This window comes from Geotrypetes seraphini, chromosome 5, assembly GCF_902459505.1.
Source record: "Geotrypetes seraphini chromosome 5, aGeoSer1.1, whole genome shotgun sequence".
NCBI classification, from domain to species: Eukaryota; Metazoa; Chordata; class Amphibia; order Gymnophiona; family Dermophiidae; genus Geotrypetes; species Geotrypetes seraphini.
Window position 1 is genome coordinate 185,551,724 of NC_047088.1, and position 17,989 is coordinate 185,569,712.

Below are 17,989 nucleotides of genomic sequence, written 5' to 3' on the forward strand. Positions count from 1 at the left end.
AAGAGATGTGTAAAGGTTTGCATAGAAAACATTCCATTTCATACCAATTAGGAGGGTCTTGAGAGAAGGAGTCATTGACCCAGTAAGCTCCATATTTAGTTAATGAAGCAATATAGTAGTGGTAGAAATCTGGAAAGTTAAGACCACCATTAATTTTAGAGGCCTTCAGCTTGGCTAGAGCAATTCGGGGTTTTTTCTTGTTCCATATAAATTCAGATAGCTTCTTATTTAGCCAATGGAAAAATGATTTCTGGCATAAAAGAGGAAGCATTGAGAGGATGTAATTAATTTGAGGTGCTAGGGTCATTTTGATGGATGATATTCTACCCCACCAAGACAAATAAAGTGGAGACCACCTAGATGTAGTGTTAAGAACTAAATTTTTGATTTTGGATATATTAAGATCTTGAGCAAAGACTGGATCTTTGTGTATTAAAATCCCTAAATATTTCACAGCTTCATTTGACCATGTGAATGGAAAATTAGCCAAGTCTGATTGAAGAATGTTATTGTTCAGAGGAAAGATTTCTGATTTCTCCCAGTTTACAGAATATCCTGAGAAGCTAGAATATTGTTTGATGATATGTATAAGATGAGGGAGAGAAGATTGAGGGTTCCTTAGAAAAATTAATACATCATCAGCATATGCTGCTAGTTTGAAGTCTCGATCAGAGGAGGGAATACCATTAATTAGCGGGCATTGTCGAATAGCAGAGAGAAGAGGCTCCAACACTAAATTGAACAATAGTGGTGAGAGAGGACAGCCCTGTCTAGTGCCTCTGTGAAGGGGAAATTTATTGGATAAAGAGTTATTAATTAGAATACGAGCATTAGGACTATAATATAATGTTTTTATCCATTTCGTGAAAAATGATCCAAAGTTATACCATTTTAGGACACTGAAAAGAAAAGACCACTCCACTCGATCAAAGGCTTTTTCAGCGTCTATAGCTAGGCCTATTATTGGGTCTGTCAATGTTTTAGCATGTGCATTCACGTGGTGAAAAAGTCGTAGGTTATCTCCTATATATCTTTGTTTAATAAATCCCGTTTGGTCTTTGTGTATAAGATGTGGAATCACTTTGGTGAGTCTTAATGCAAGTAACTTTGCCATTATTTTATAATCTAAGTTAAGGAGAGAGATGGGACGGAAGTTTTTGACCAAGGTAGCGTCTCTGTCAGGTTTAGGGATTACAACGATGGTGGCTTCTGTGAAATTAAATTGTTTATCTGGAGAGGAGTGGAGGAAATCATAGTATGTAAGGAGATGAGGAGCTAAGATGTTTCGAAATAGTTTATAAAATTCGTTAGTAAAACCATCCGGACCTGGGGCTTTTCCAGTCGGTAGGGAAGATATAGCAGTTTCTATTTCTGTTATGGTTATCGGAGAATCTAGTTCCAATTTAACAGGCTCCGATATGGTCGGGTGAGATAAGGAGGAAAGAAAAGAGTCTATATCTGATTCAGGAGCCACAACTTCAGACTTATATAATGAAGTATAAAAATTTTCAAATTGAGAAGAAATTGAAGATCTGGTTTTGACTAATTGTCCTAATGAATTTTGGATAGATGTGATATGTAATCTTTTGGATTTAATTTTAAGGTATCTGGCCAGTGGACGACCCATAAGATTATCTCCCATATAATGACCAGAATTGGAAATGAAGATATCTCGTCTGGCTGTGCATGAAACTAAAGTATTATATTCATATTTAAGTTTTTGGATATGATGGAGAATAGTTGGGTCATGTAAGTGATTAGACATATGTTGTATTTCTAATGTTTTAATAGCGTTTTCTAATTCTTTTTCTTTTTTCATGGACTGTTTTTTTTTCCAAGAGGCAATTTTGATCAATTCACCTCTAAGGGTTGCTTTATAAGCTTCCCAGATTATGGAAGGACAAACTTCAGGATCTTTAGAGTTATTTTCGAAGAATTCTAATGTAAATGAGTTGATTTTTTCAACAGTTTCTTCATCCAAGAGTAAGGCGTTGTTTAGTCGCCAAGAAGGAGATTCATTACGTGGAGCCGAAATAGAAATATATAAAGAAATGGCAGCATGGTCCGTAAGGGAGATTGGATGTATACTAGTATTAGTAAGGTCATGAATGAGAGAGGAGGATATAAGAAAGAAATCAATTCTCGAGTATGTATTATGCGGTGGTGAAAAATGTGAATATTCTCTACCTTTCGGGTGAAGTAGTCGCCAAGGATCTACAAGGGAGAAAGCATCTTTTAGGGCCTGTAGAGCTGTGAAAGACTTGGTCTTGGATGGTTTACAGGAAGAAGATCTGTCAATATATAAGTCTTGGATTTGGTTAAAATCTCCACCCAATATCAGAGAACAAGAACTGAATTCAATTAGTGCTAGTTGAATGTCTCTAAAAAAATCCGGGTGATCTTTAACCGGGCCATAAATATTGAGAAGAACAAAGTCTATTGAGTGCAACGCAGCATGTACCAGACACCATCTTCCCTCTGTGTCTGTTTTAATTGAATGAATAATGGGAGAGAGTTTATCTTTAAGAAAGATTGAAACACCATTTTTCTTTTGATAAGTCGCAGGGGAGTATATATGAGCAGAGTATCCCTTTAGTTGAAATTTCGTGGCGGCAGCAGATGGGAGGTGGGTTTCTTGTAATAAAATTATAACACCAGTTATTCTAAACTATGGAACTTCAGCTGTCTGCTCATTACATTTTTTATGTTCAACTCTTTGTTCATACCTTGTTTAAAAAACTTCTAGCAAAATATTCAGTTTATTTGAAGGCATAATATGTTAAACACAATACTGGCAATATTTGTGAAATGCACTTGTTTTAAATTACTTACCCAAGTAGCTGTCATCATACGTAGCACTCGCTGAGTTTGTTGCTAACTGGTTAGAATATTTAATGCTGAATTGAGTGGAGTCATATCTGTTCACAATTTCAGCTACTTGATCAGAAATTAATTGACCTACAAGATCAAACATTTGCATCAATCTTTAAATAAGTGCTACCAAGAAGACGTTCCAACCCATACCTTAAGGAGCTTACACTCCAGGACACGCATAGTTTTTGCAATTGCATGTATTCCAATTTGATAATTCACTCCAGAACATTTACAGTAGTAATCAATTATATAAGATCAATTTCTTCCTAATATCTTAAAATAATAATAATTGAAATAACTTACTAAATCAAAACAACCCCAACCATCCTCATTCAAACTGAACCCAATCTCTTACTGGGTTACTAATTAGTTCATCAGTTCTTCAATCCCGATTCTATTAAAAATATATCCCAGTGCAGTATCCCTTCAGACTTCTAACCCCCTTTTTATATTCTCAATTCTAGTCATTTTTGGTTTATTTTATTTAATATAGCGCCCTTCCTTGACCGGTTCACATAATCAATAAAAACATACAATAGATAAAGAACTACATTGCAAAAAAGAAAAAGTTGTAGATAGCATAAAGTAAGAAAAAAAATAAAATGAAAAATTTGGTAACAATTAAAGTTTCTTAGAAGCTGACTCTATGGGCAAGACCCCTGTCAGAGACCACATTCATCCTCCCTCCCACTGACAAGTGCTGAAAATCTGGTGTGGCCGTAACAACCAATTGGAAAGTAATTGGATAGAGACACACACAGAGACTGCAATCTCATGTCTTCTGTTACCCCATCCAATTTAGTTCCACAGTACATTCAACCAAACAAAATTGAGCGGACCAAATATTCAAAATGAATTTTCCAGAACTACTGGAAAAGTTGGACACCACTTTGGAGGCTGATCAATATTTTAATCCATTAAACAACTATCTACATATACTATAGGTGTGCAATTTTATTTATTTAAAAAAATTTCTTACTCGCACATCTTTTATTTATTTAAAAAATTTCTTACTCGCACATCTTGCAATTCTGAGCGAGTTACAGAAAACATGCATAGTACAAACATAGACAATTACAATCAGATCACATCTCGTATAACAATAATCTTTGGATCTACTTCATATATGAAAATCAGCAATACCTCATTCATTAAGACCAGCAATAACTCACATTCATCAATCCAATTTGCACACTGTAGGTATGTACTTTTTCTGATTATTTGATGGGGTGTCTTCCAGATTCCCCAAAGCAACCTCATCTACTCTTTATCTCCTCTAGAAATTACCAGATATCTTCTTCTTGTAATATGTTTTTTGTAATTCTTTTGTAATCCGCCTTGAACCACAAGGCAATGGTGAAATAGAAATCTCTAATGTAATGTAATGTAATGTAATTTCCTCACTTTTTCAAGTAATTAGGGAAAAACCCAGAACTAATGCTCTTAAATGATTTATGTATTCCTTTCAATACTCCCTAATACAATTGGATCACTTCTTCCAGTATATATTTTGATAGAGATCTATTATATCTACCAAAGGGCCCCTTTTACAAAGCCACGGTAGCCATTCAATTCTTATGGGCTTTGGTGCATTTACCATGGCAGCATCACTACTGCAGCTTTGTAAAAGGGGCCCAAAATTAATATGGATATAATCGCTCAAAGTTAAGACATTCTTAATACCTGGTCTCCTCTTCACATGTCTTGGTGGGGAAGATTTGACTTATTAAAAATGATGAGTGTCCCAAAAATAAAAAAATTTAAGCATGTTTCCCTTACCTTTCTGAAAACCTTCTATCATTCAATAGCGGGGACTTTTGGGGTAAAATTTTTATGGTCTTACAAACCTTCTAGAATTGACCGTAATAAACTGAAAACTCCTAAGCTGGCTGGAAGAGTTAATTTTCCAGACTTAATTTCATATCAGAGCATTTATTTCAAGGCAACCATCTGTCTGGTTCTCCAGTACTAATACTGAAGAGTTTCTGAGACGAGGCAACTAGAACCAGCTTTGGTACACATTTTCCCCACTGTTCAGATTGATAGGTACAATACTACCAAATAACGTATAAGGCAATCATATACTTAACTATATTTTTTAAATTTTTGACTCTTTAGATAAGCGGCCTTTTTTACAAAGCCGCACTAGCGGTTGTGCTGCACTAACGGCCCCGAAGCCCATAGATATTTAAAGGGCTTTGGGGCTGTTGCCGTGCGGCTTTGTAAAAGAGGCCGAAAGTATTACAATACTCCGGTTAACATCTTATTGTCTTCCTCTATGGAACAATCCTAAGATATAAATAAATAAAAAACCAGTTAACTAGCAATCTTGGCAAAACTTAGGCATCTGGGATGAGTGAGGATAAATCCCCTTGGTTAACCTTTGCAGAATTTCAACTCAGATTTTCTATCGATGATTCATATTTCTACAAATGGTTACAACTTAGAACAGCATTAAGTAAACACATAAAGCCAACTTCTTTGTCTAGTTCCAGCCTGTCTCTCACGATATTGTGCAATCAATTTTTTTTTTTTTTTATAGGCCATACAGCTTCCAGGGTTTATAATCTTCTCAAATATTTGACGCCTAACAATTTAACAATATTAAAAAAAGACTTGAGATGATTATTTAAATTGTAATACTCAAAACAGAAGTCCTTTTTGCATGTTACTTTCATGCTTCTAAATCTTGCTCAACTACACAATGTTTAGTTTTCTTACACCACAAAGCCCATTTGATTCCTTTTAAGATCACAATATTCTAATCCTGAGTTTTCTAAAAACTGTTGGTCATGCAATTCAGTTAAGCAACATATTTAAATGTAAATTTGTACAAATATATTGGAAGATGGTCTGGAATTGCCATATAATATGGAGCTCATTTTCAAAAAGACAACATAAACCAGCACTTGGACGTCTTACTAGTCAAAACGTCAAACTGGCCATTCTCAAAGCAGACTTTCTAGACATCTTTCTGGTTGTTTTGTCTCCAGTGCATCTAAATCTTAAGGGGGAGGGGGAGGTTAGAGGTGGGCTTAGGGCTTGGATGCCAGGCAGGCATAATCAAACCTTTAACAAAATGTCCTGGGTTGTTTGTTTTAGATGTTAGGAACTAGACCTGTTTCAAAAGCATCTAAATGCTAAAAAGGTTGTCCAAACTGACCAGATGGCCAATGGAGGAATTAAGGCATGACCTCCCCCTCCCCCCTTTACTCCCCAGTGGTCACCGACTCCCCTCCCACCAAACAAAGATGTGAAAACACCTGTATTTTCCAGCCTGTATGACAGATTCACATGGCTGACATATGAGGAGGTGCTGAAAAGTTCCGAGTCCAACCAACTTCCTAAATCTGATATTATTTTAAAGAGTGTCATTTTAGTATATTTCGTTAGAGTTTGCAAAAAAGGCACTTTGCAAAACTAAATTAACACTCTTTTCAGCTACAGTGGCAAAATAATATCAGATAATAAATGGTATAATCTTCTATTTAGCTAATTGAAGCCAATTTACTGATTAAGCTAAGTACCTAAAATTTCCCCCATAGAGATTTGTCTTTATAAAACAGGTAAAAAAATAGGAACAACAAATCTACTTAACCTAGGTTTCCTGTTACAAAATCTCCCCACACATTATTTTTATTGTTCACCCGTACACTACCTTGCCAGTAAAAACTGCCTGGTCCTCCAAGAAGCACTCGGTCTGCCTGTGAATGAACAAAGTGATTAACAAATTATGAGAGAGGTACGACAGAGAATAATGACACCTAAGACACCAAGTTAAACCACTCTGAAAATCAGGCTCAAAAAATATAGGAAACAAGAATTCATATGGGAAGGCCAGAATTTGCACACAAAAGATATCAAAAGGAATAAAGTACATTATGGTTTATTTTGATTTAATATACTTCTCTTCCTGTGCATATCACGAGGTGGTTCACAATTCAATAAATTAAAATACAGTGTGAAAAGGAGCAAAAAATATTCATAGGACGGTCTATAATTATTCCAAGAGAGACAGAGAAAAAAAAAATTGAAGCCAACTAAAAGCAAGAATTAAAATACGATAATTAAGCAACAGGTACATTATTCACCCTACGGATCCACTCCCGCATCTTCAAAAGTTTCCAACAAATCCAGATGCAGGGCATTGCAGGTGATCCAGAACGTTGCGGCCAGATTGATAACCGGAACGCCAAGATATGAGCAAATTACTCTGACAGCTGCATTGGCTACCAGTTGTACTTAGAATCCAATATAAAGCAATTATGTTATGTCATCAATTTCTATATATTAATTTCAGCATCAGAACTTCCAGTACCTTACACATTTAATGATCAGAAACGACCATACTAAATATCACTTTAAGATGATAATGATCCTGAGGACTAGACCACCCCAATGGTTCGTGTGAAACAGATCACAAAATCCGATCTTCATTGGATCAATAGTGACTTAATTATATTTAAACTTTTTTTTGTAATTATATTTAAACTTTTTATATTTTTTTCATTCCGTTTTCTACTTATTTTTTTTCTCTCATAACTTCATAAGCTAATACTCCATTTGATATTGAACTTAATAATACTTAGCTTTAATGTAGTAGCTACTATTAAAGGAGCGCCTCTACCAAAAAAAGTTTAAATATAATTAAGTCACTACTGATCCAATGAAGATCGGATTCTGTGATCCGTTTCACACGAAACCATTGGGGTGGTCTAGCCCTCTGATGATCATTATCATCTTAAAGTGATATTTAGTATGGTCATTTCTGATCATTAAATATGTAAGGTACTGGAAATTCTGATGCTAAAATTAATATATTTGATTCCGGTCATTGTATAGCCCTATATATAATTGTATCAATTTCTATATGGCACGATTCCTGAATTTTTTAAGACTCATATCTGGTTACTAACCATCAAGATCATTGCACTCTAAAAACTCAGCACTGTTGAAAACAAAGGCCAATCCCAAGTATGTGGAAACTAATGCCATGACCTTTTCATGTGCAGGAGTAAAACTGTGGAATGGCCTTGGTCAAATTCGGAAATGTGGTGATAGGAGTTCATTCAGGAAACTGCTGAAAACACAATTATTTGTTGATGCATTTCTTTGAGCATTTGACCTATTGCAAGGATTGAATCTTTCTGCTTTTGCTTTTGTTTGTTCTGATCTGTTTCAATATTTTATGCATGTAATTTTATTGTAAACAATTTTGGAATAAAACGGTATAGAAATTTTAAAAATAAAATAAATAAATAGTAACTTTGGTGTAAGTCTCTTCCAGACTGAGGAAAATAGTATACCTTTGTAAAGTCAATGCTGAATCCTCCCTGGCAAAATCCTTGTCCATCCGCATCAAGACTTGCTTAAACAGAAAAATAAACAAATATAATAAAATAAAATAAATAACACAGCAAACTGTAACAGCAGAATTAATGGTTCCTGCTTTATTTTATTTTCATATACACCGATCCATAAAACCTAAATGGTATACAACTGTACAAAATTAAATAGATTCATGAGAAGCTGGGATTGCCTGGCAGGCTAAAAGTTTACAGACAAAAAGGCAAGGGCGGTGTCTTTTCAACCAATGATTGAATCTTTATTCAGAAACAAATAGTCCCAACAAGGATCCCTGTTTCAGTGTGTGGATAACGCCTTCTTCAGGGGACACTATCGAAAATATCTTGGCTAATGGCAGAGTACAAAACACACTTAATCAGAGAACGGCAACACTTTTCAGCAGTGCCGTTCTCTGATTACGTGTGTTTTGTACTCTGCCATTAGCCAAGATATTTTCGATAGTGTCCCCTGAAGAAGGCGTTATCCACACACTGAAACAGGGATCCTTGTTGGGACTATTTGTTTCTGAATAAAGACTCAATCATTGGTTGAAAAGACACTGCCCTTGCCTTTTTGTCTGTCTGCTTACATCCCAAGGCGAGGTGTTCTTCTGTCTGCCAGGCTAAAAGTTTAGTAATAGCTTAAGGCCCTAGAGCAAGGGTGCACACTTCCTTGTGTTCACTGGTTTGGTGTGGTAGGTTGGTGTTGACAGGATACAGACTGGAACAATCAAAGATGATAGGGTGGTGGTTGTTTGGATTATTCACACACACACTGTGGTTGAAAATAGGAAGAAAGAATGCTAGGTACATAGATTTTTAGATATGTGGAATACAAACATTTTAGATTAAAATATACATAATAAAGAAGAAATAAAAACAATAAATGAAGAGGAATCTTGTAGACTCAGTTGCCTAAAAGGTATAAAGCTTTCTTGAATAAGGAATGATATCCTACGGGCACTTATATATGTACAATAGAATTGCTACACTGGGTCAGACCAAGCTTAGGGCTCCTTTTACAAAGGAGCGCTAGTGTTTTTAGTGTGCGCTACCCGAAAAACTACCGCCTGCCCAAGAGGAGGTGACAGCGGCTAGCGCGCGCTATTCCGCATGTTAAGGCCCTAACGCATCTTTGTAAAAGGAGCCCTCAGCATCCGTTAGTCAAGTCAGATCACAAGTACCTAGCAGGATCCAACAAGTGGTATGATTTCATGCTACTTACCAACAAGGATAAGCAGTGGTTTTCCCCAAGTCTAACTTTTTCTAAACCCAGTTAGATCCATGAGTTCCAGTGCTTGTGTACTGAGTATTACTTCAAGGTGTGCCCCCAAGTCTTTGTACTTTTGAAAGAGCAAACAATCAATTCATGTTTATTTATTCAAGTCCTCTCGGGATTTTACAGACCTCTTTCATACCTTATCATATCATGCTCTATGGTTGGCAGCTGGGATATATTTTTGGCAATGTGGACATGAATAACTGGGCAGACTGGGTGGATCCGTTAGACTACTTCTGTCACATTTACTAAGATCCAATAAACTCGTGTTTATAATTATTAATATTTTAGTCATTAGAATATTTATTTAATGATAGGACTATCATAGTGCATATTGGCTCATTCAATAACTTTCAGCATAAATACAAGCACTATTCTTAATTTAAGCACAGATCCCAACAAAACATCTCCATACTCGTGACTTTAAGAAAATCAAACTTGGGTACTTATCTTTATAAGTCAAGGTGATCTCTTTGTCCATAACATAATCACTTATCAATCCATAATAGAGCATTGATAATATTTTGGGTTGTCCACTAGTTGTTTATTGGTGATATTCAGCCATGAAATGCATACCAGTATCCAGTATGTACAGTATATTCCTTGCAATTACTTAATGTAAATGACTAGCATAGCTGAACGTATGAGTTACATTTAAACTTAAGCTAGTGACTATGCCAGCTAAATACTGGCCAAAGGGTTTTTTTAAAGTCAATGCTGCATCCCAAAATTTTTCTTTCATGATGGCCCACTGCTGCATTGGCTTAGAGCAGGCGTTCTCAACCCAGTCCTTGAGACACACCCAGCCAGTCAGATTTTCAGGATACCCACCATAAATATGCATGAGACAGATTTGAATACAGTGGAGGTTCTGCATGCAGATTTATCTTATGTTCTTTATTTTGGATATCCTGAAAATCTGCCAGGCTGGGTGTGTCCTAGGTGAGACTAAATGATTTAATGACTTAGAGCAGTGTCCCACAAACTTTGTCGAGCTGCAGTGTACTAAACATAGTGGCCGCGGTTCGAAGCATCCAGAAGTGTGTGAACATCACCATGATGACATCACACGCATGCGTGACATCACGTCGACATCCTTGCATACCTGAAGGCCCTACAGATGGGCCCTGAGCCACCAGTAGGGGGCAGAGAGACCCTGGGAAGAGGTGTGAAGAGAAGGAGAGGCACTGGCTAATTGCCTACAGGATGTGCTTCTCACTGCAAGAGGCACATCCTGTAGGCAATCAGCCAGATCAAGCACCTCTCCTCCTTCCCAGTGTGTCATGGCACACCTGAAATCTTAGGCCCCGATTCTGCAAAGTGCGTCCCGATTGTAGGCAGCTGTAGGTGTCCTACAGCTGTCTAATCAGCCAATCGTGAGGCACGTTCTCTAAAAAAAATGCTCCCCATGCAGGTCGCCTATATTGAAAGCTCCTCCAGGAGCCTAGGGAGACCCGCAAGCCCGCCTAAGGCTAGGCGGTAGCCTTAAGCAAACATAGGTGGCCCTACACGTCTCCCTAGTAGAGCGGGAGATGCTTACAATGGTAAGTAGACGCGGCCGCTATACTTAATCGCGGCAAGGGATCTCCCTGCTTTGATAAGTATAGCAGCCACCAGTCTCCCCTCTCCCCCCCCCCGATGATCGCGGCAAGAGGGTGCCCGCCATAGGAGGAGCCTTAGGCGCCTGGGCCAATCTAGCTCTAGGATCCTGTGGGTTGGGCAGGGGAGGGGCGGGCCCATCTCATTTGGACATAGGCGAGCCTGATGGTCAGACGGTACGAGGCAAACTTGCGGGTAAGCCCAAGGGAGGGGGTTCCGGGGGGGTTTGTTGGGGGGGCAGGGAGGGGGGCTGGGGCATTTTGATGGGGGGGTCATTGGGGGTCCGGCAGAAGGGGTTGGGTACCCTCCTGCTGGCAATCTTTGGGGGGCCGGGGCCTACTGGCAGGAAGGGTTGAGCACCTTCCTGTCGGTGATCGTGGGTTCTGTGGGCAGGAGGGGTTGGGCACCCTCCTGCCGCGATCGTAGCTGCAGCCGCTATACTAATCACGGCAGGGAGATCCCTTGCCGCGATTAAGTATAGCGGCCGCGTCTAAACAAACCCAATTCTGTAACTGGCATCTGCAACATGGACGTCGATTACAGAATCGGGTTTAGTTTGGGCAGGGTTTGTTCCGATTCTGTGTAGAATTCTATTTTGAGCTGTTTGTTCTAACACAGATTGACTATATATTCATTAGGCTCACTAAAATGATGGTACATGTCACATACAGTCTGCAAAAGTACCAGAATACAGGTATCTAGCTACCTCCTGTGAGAATGTTGCGTTATCTTCACTGGACTACTTTTAAAATTGCCCTCTTTCTTTCCAACAGGATCAACACATTCAGAGGCTGTGCAGCTGCCAGAATCTGTCCATTCTTCAGTTCCCAGGGCTCTAAAAGAGCTCATTTGTTCTCACCGGATATGCTTGGGAGGTCAAAACGGAAAAAGGTGCTCTGTGACACGCTCAAGCAAAGGATGTCTGGCACATCCCTCTGTCACTGCACAAGGTGTGCTCTCACCAGATGACAGGCTAATTTCTTTTACAAGGCCATAGAGGTCCTTAAAGGAAAATAAGAGCACTAGGTGTGGATGCAATGAGTTACAAGATCATCAGGTAAATAACAAATACATCTGCTTCGGTCAGTAACATTAGTCATTGTCAGTGCCATCCATCCTCAAAACAGAATAAGTTAAAAAGTACAAATTGAGTAAATGAGAAAGACCAAAGTTTGGCCCTCCTGAAAGCTAGGTTTCTAATATTCTATAGGTCGGTTTCCAAATACCTTTAAACTGCATTGATGCTAACAAAATGCTGATGTCAGAGTCTGAAAAATATTTTATGGGCACAGCAGAGGTTAAATAAATGCTACAGGGAGATAAGCTTCCTAAGGTAGCTAGCCCAGTAGCACAGTGATACAGTATTTACTGTTTAGCATTTGAGCAAGAAAGGTTTTTTTTTGTTTTGTTTGGCCATGTTGTGATCGGCTTTTAAAAAGTTATTCACTCATTGCAAGATTTCATTTTGAGTAAAGAAAAGAAAAATGTTATTTTCTCTCAAAGTGGTACCCAAACCTATCTATTGACCCACATCAGTCAGGTGTTCAAGATATTCACAATTAATACGCATGAAATATGTTTTCATAAATTGAAGGACCAAATATGCAATGCAGCTAGCTGTGGGATCGATAGGATAAAGTTTGGGATGCACTCCTCTAGTAATAAAACAGAAAGCCAGATACATACTACTTGACCTGCAGGGGGCGTACTCAACCACCGTGTTTCCATTTTGCAGGAAGCATGTTCCAACAGGTTCCCTCTCCTGTCTAACTTCTGTCCTCCAGTGATACAATGGGGCACAGGCCTGAAAAAAAATGCAACATTGTGTCATGCTGGGAAATTGAAGAAGGGATTCCTTAGAGTTATTCAAAGTCAATTAAGTTGCCATTTTTGATTGGCAAGGTTGACACCTACAATTATGATGAAGGACAAAGCATGCAATAAACCTCTGGGGTCTGTTCATTGCCTGAGGATATTCCCTGCACATTGTAGTATCTTGCAGAAGCCAACTCTAAAATGGGCGAGTCAGTGGAGGCTTGGATAAAGTAGTTTATTTGCGAGACTAGTGCTTTAATGGCAGTTTCAAATAAGTGAAAATACAGCATTGAACTGAGATTTTTATAGGCCAGGATTATTTATTTATTTATAATAATCCTGGAAAAGAATCCAAACATTAGCGGATTTCAAGTATTCTGTGTAGCTCTAATTAAGCATGGTAGATATAATGGCACATTGCTTTATATATTGACCAATCATAACATTGTATGATTAGGTTATGCTGCTGTCAAATTGTTGGATAGCCTGGACACACCTTGCAGATCTGTGTTGTCATTTACCATGTTATGGTATGGGGCACGTATTCAGCCAACAGCAGTCTTTTTTTTTTTTTTTTTTTTGGGGGGGGGACGCTGATACTGGCATTATACTTTAGCGCAGTAGTCTACTCAAAGTTTTTCTGTGCGGGTCTTAGTCTCTGATGCCGAAAGCTTTTGAGCATTGGAAAACTGTGATTATATGATAAAACAATGAGCATGCAAAACTCATGTAAAGTGCTTAAATAAGTCATTCCTAGTAGAATTCAATACTTTTCACTTAATGTTGCATCTTTACGCTTGCTCAAGGCCAGCCTACAGTAATAGCGCAGGAGCAAAGGGGGATCATCTGATTGCCTCAGTCACTGAGCATCAGAGGGAGTCTGAGCAGCAGAAAGAAGGTTCTAATTTGCATGGAGAGTTTGCAAAGACACCTGGGAGCTGTCCACTCACTCTGAGTGCAGTAAGGTGCTGAAAAGACCAGCTCCAGCAGAGAGAGCTAGGAAGAACAGAAGCTCCTTCAGGAGCCATGTAACCCTTAAGGGGAGGAATGCTGGCTTCAGCCTAACCCTTGGTAAGCCTGATAAACCAGCCTGCCTGGTAGAGTTTGGAGTCCAAGGGAGGTTCAAGCTTGACAACTAGTAGGGGGTCTGGTGGAGTTGTGTGTATGACCAAGAGAGGGAACAACTGGGAAAGTCCTCACAGAGAGTGCCTGAGAGACTGGGAGAGTCCTCAGGGCAATTGAAGACTGAGCGACTGGAAGGAGTCCCCAGGGTATGAGATCGGGAAAAGATGATTGAGGAACTCGGAGAGTCCTCAGTGGATGAGTTGGGGGAAAAGAGTGACTGGAAATGGGTCTGGAAGGAGGAGTAGCCAGAGGGCCCGGTAGAGCAGTGGAATCCAGGAGGGGCTTAGGCTTGAAAACCGGCGGAAGGACCAGTGAAGAGTGTCTAGGTCCTGTGGGGACCCAAGAGGCTGGGGAGTAAGGGACCAGCCATAGTCCCACAAGCTGCCTGAAAACTCAGAGGGCCAATGAGTGTGAGGGAGGAACAAGGGATGACCAGGAAGGACCCAGAGATGACTAGGAAAAGTTGGAGGGATCTGGTCATATGTTTTAGAAATGTATGTATAACATAGGGTGAGTGTTGTGCTTTAATAGATAGAAAAGGAAAACTAGAAGCACCTGGGGGATAGAGGAGTGATTGGCATTGACCGTTTGGTATGATCACACAATGTTCCTGACCCCTCCTAATGCTCCTTATATGCCCTAGGCCAGTGTTTCTCAACCTTTTCAAGCCAAGTACCCCCTAACATATACCAACTGAGTACCCCTGCCCAAGCTCCACCCCAGACTCTACCCCCACAATAGCACTAATTATAATGCAATTTCTTCCATCCATTTTTCATATACATAATCTTATTAATACATAATGGTAACCACAAAAGTAAAAAAACACAAAGCAACACTGGATCATTTGTTGTTTTATTGTTCTTTGATACTCAATTTTTGGAGATATTAATAACATACTAGAATCATCGATTTCATTAACCTATGATATAGTTATTTGTGGGACTTTGTTGCATACTAAACCCCCATTGGACTGGTATAAAAGCTGGCTTTTCATCATTATGACCGGGATTGCCATGCAAATGGTTACTCAAAATTGGAAAAATTGGGATCGGCTTAGTTTTACCTTTTGGTGGGTGAATTTATGTTTATGTTATAAGTATGAGAAAATAAACTCTGACATGTTAGGACATAATAATTTATTCAGATTAGTCCATTAACAACTTTTGTTACTTCAGTATAATTGTTTTTTACCTCTAATTTCCTGTTGATTTGCATGCATATCCAGGGAAGGGGGTGTATGGGAGGGGGGATATCTCTTTTGTTTTATTCTTTGATTGGATGTACTGGAAGGGAGGGGGGGAATTCATTTTGTACTGTTATTGATTGTTTGTAAGTGCTGATTCTGATTATTAATGAATGTATAATTTTATGCACTTTGTATAAGCATTGAAAATTTATTAAAGATTAATAAAACAACAACCCACAAAGCACAATATACACACAAAAAATGTTAATTATCATTTATATTCTGGGGTTTTCTTCCAAAGAGGTCAAGGCAGATGACTTTAAAATATGCAAACGGTAACAACTATAGAAAAATAGACAAATATAGAGCAACATATAGACAGCAGACAAATTCACAAAACTGGCACATTTTGATCACTAAATTGAAAATAAAGTTATATTTCCTACCTTTGTTGTCTGGTGATTTCATGAGTCTCTGGTTGCATTTCCAATATTTCTTCCTGTCTGCCTCCTGCATGCTTTCGGACCCCATTCCCTCCCCCAACCAACATCTCTCTCTCTCTCTCTCTGTCCCTCCATAAGTCCAACTTTTCTTCCTCTCTCCTCCACCTTTATTGGCAACATTTCTCTCTCTCTCATCCCCCAGATCATGTGCAGCATTTTTCACTAAAGTTATGAAGCAAGATATACAGAGGCCTTCAGCAGGAAGTTAACCGGGCAGAAGTATCACCTGCCTGGTTTTGACATGATATTCAGTGGCACTTATCCATAAAGTGTTGCTGAAAATCATGTCCAACTGCCTCAGTAATATCAATTTAATGCTGAGCAGAAAAAAAGGTGGTGCCAGTAGTTACCCGATACCATTGGTATCCTATGCCAGTGACTAGATAACTACCCGAGAAATAGGGCCAAATAAATAGAAACATAGAAACATGATGGCAGGTAAAGGTCAAATGGCCCATCTAGTCTGCTCATCCGCAGTAACCATTATCTCTTTCTCGTTCCAAGAGATCCCACGTGCCTATCCCAGGCCCTTTCAAATTCAGTACAGTCTCTGTCTCCACCACCTCTTCTGGGAGACTGTTCCATGCATCTACCACCCTTTCTGTAAAAAAATATTTATTCAGATTACTCCGGAACCTATCACCTCTTAACTTCATCCTATGCCCTCTCATTGCAGAGTTTCCTTTCAAATGAAAGAGACTCGACTCATGCACATTTACATTACGTAGGTATTTAAACGTCTCTAACATATCTCCCCTGGCAGTCCTAACCTCCCCAAACAGCTATCCAGTATTGGACAGAGGTGTAACTGGGGGGGGGGGAGAGGGGCACAAGGGGAGTAGTCACTCCTCCAAATGGATTTTAAATGAAATGGTGCCTATGCAAATTGATCTTTCAGTCTTTCACCGGTGCTTATTTTACAAAAGGTTTGCTCCCTCCGATATCAAAATCTGGCTGTGCTTCTGGTACTTCCAGCAGCCATTCAAGATTTGGATATCCCATGCCAGTAGCTGGTTAAATGTGATAGAAGAAGGAAATTTCTGGGGGTTTTGTCAACAATTATTAGATTTGAGTGCCAAATTTCAACTTAAGTATCCATGTAAATGTGTGGTAAAGTTTGATAAATATTTATACATTTTCAATAATGACCCTTAAGTGGTGTTAATTAGAACCAATTTGCAGTTATGCACTTAACCTCAGTTAGGCCTTTTCTATAAACAGCACCTAAAATCTATGGCACATAACTGCAAAGGAAAGCAGTAACACAGGAGTGTGGTTAGGTCAGGGGCATATCAGACACTTATGCACTAAGGGCCATAGTTTATATATGGCACCTAAAAAAACTCAATGGCAACTAGAACTGTGTTTAATGCAGTTCCACAAGGTGCCATGTACCTTGTATAGAATTGTGCTTACCGTCAGCGTGTGACACATAAGGCACAGGCATTGAGGCCAGCTAAAACCAGGCCTAAATGCCTGTGCCTAAGTTATGCACAAATCAGTTGTATTCTATATCAATGCACCTAACTTTTCAGAACACCCCAGTCCGCCCTCTTTTCAAATTTGTGCACTGCAACTGGTGGATACTTTTTATAGAAGTGCGCTTTCCGAGTTGTGTGCTTAACTTTTAGTTAGGCCCAGTTGGCATCAATTATGAGGTGTGACTTGCTAATTATTGGTGCTGATTAGGCTAATTGATCAATTAAGTTGTGTGCGTACACTGGCTGTGTGCACTAATGTTTGTGCAAAACTTTAGGCGCTATATGCAGAATTTGGGGGTAAGTTTATAGAATACTGGCAATTATGCTCGCAATGGACAGTATTTAGGTGCAAACATTTACACCTGCCTTTTGACATGGGACTTGTGTCTGGCGTTAACATACTAATTTTCACTAGTATTTTGTAATAACTTTGGTGTCTATTTTTGCCATTATAGAATACCTGCTTAGCACTCACGAGAGGGCACTCTCTAAAGTTAAAAGGGGATAGATTCCGTACAAACGTAAGGAAGTTCTTCTTCACCCAGAGTGGTGGAAAACTGGAATGCTCTTCCGGGGGCTGTTATAGGGGAAAACACCCTCCAGGGATTCAAGACAAAGTTAGACAAGTTCCTGCTGAACCAGAACGTACGCAGGTAAGGCTAGACTCAGTTAGGGCACTGGTCTTTGACCTAAGAGCCACTGCAGGAGCAGACTGCTGGGCACGATGGACCTCTGGTCTGACCCGGCAGCGGTAATTCTTATGTTCTTATGCTTTGCAC

The 17,989-nt window shown here is 39.1% G+C and overlaps 1 protein-coding gene across 1 annotated transcript in view; it reads right to left on the minus strand.

The window, feature by feature from the left end:
• The window catches only part of ITGAV (integrin subunit alpha V), a 165,261-nt gene that overhangs the window by 90,846 nt on the left and 56,426 nt on the right, over positions 1 to 17,989 (minus strand). The window contains exons 4-7 of the mRNA XM_033945921.1: positions 12,784 to 12,901; positions 8,181 to 8,242; positions 6,533 to 6,578; positions 2,833 to 2,958 (exon numbers count right to left, since the gene is read on the minus strand). Of these exons, the coding sequence (XP_033801812.1) occupies positions 2,833 to 2,958; positions 6,533 to 6,578; positions 8,181 to 8,242; positions 12,784 to 12,901 (352 nt within the window). The remainder of the gene's footprint in view (positions 1 to 2,832; positions 2,959 to 6,532; positions 6,579 to 8,180; positions 8,243 to 12,783; positions 12,902 to 17,989) is intronic.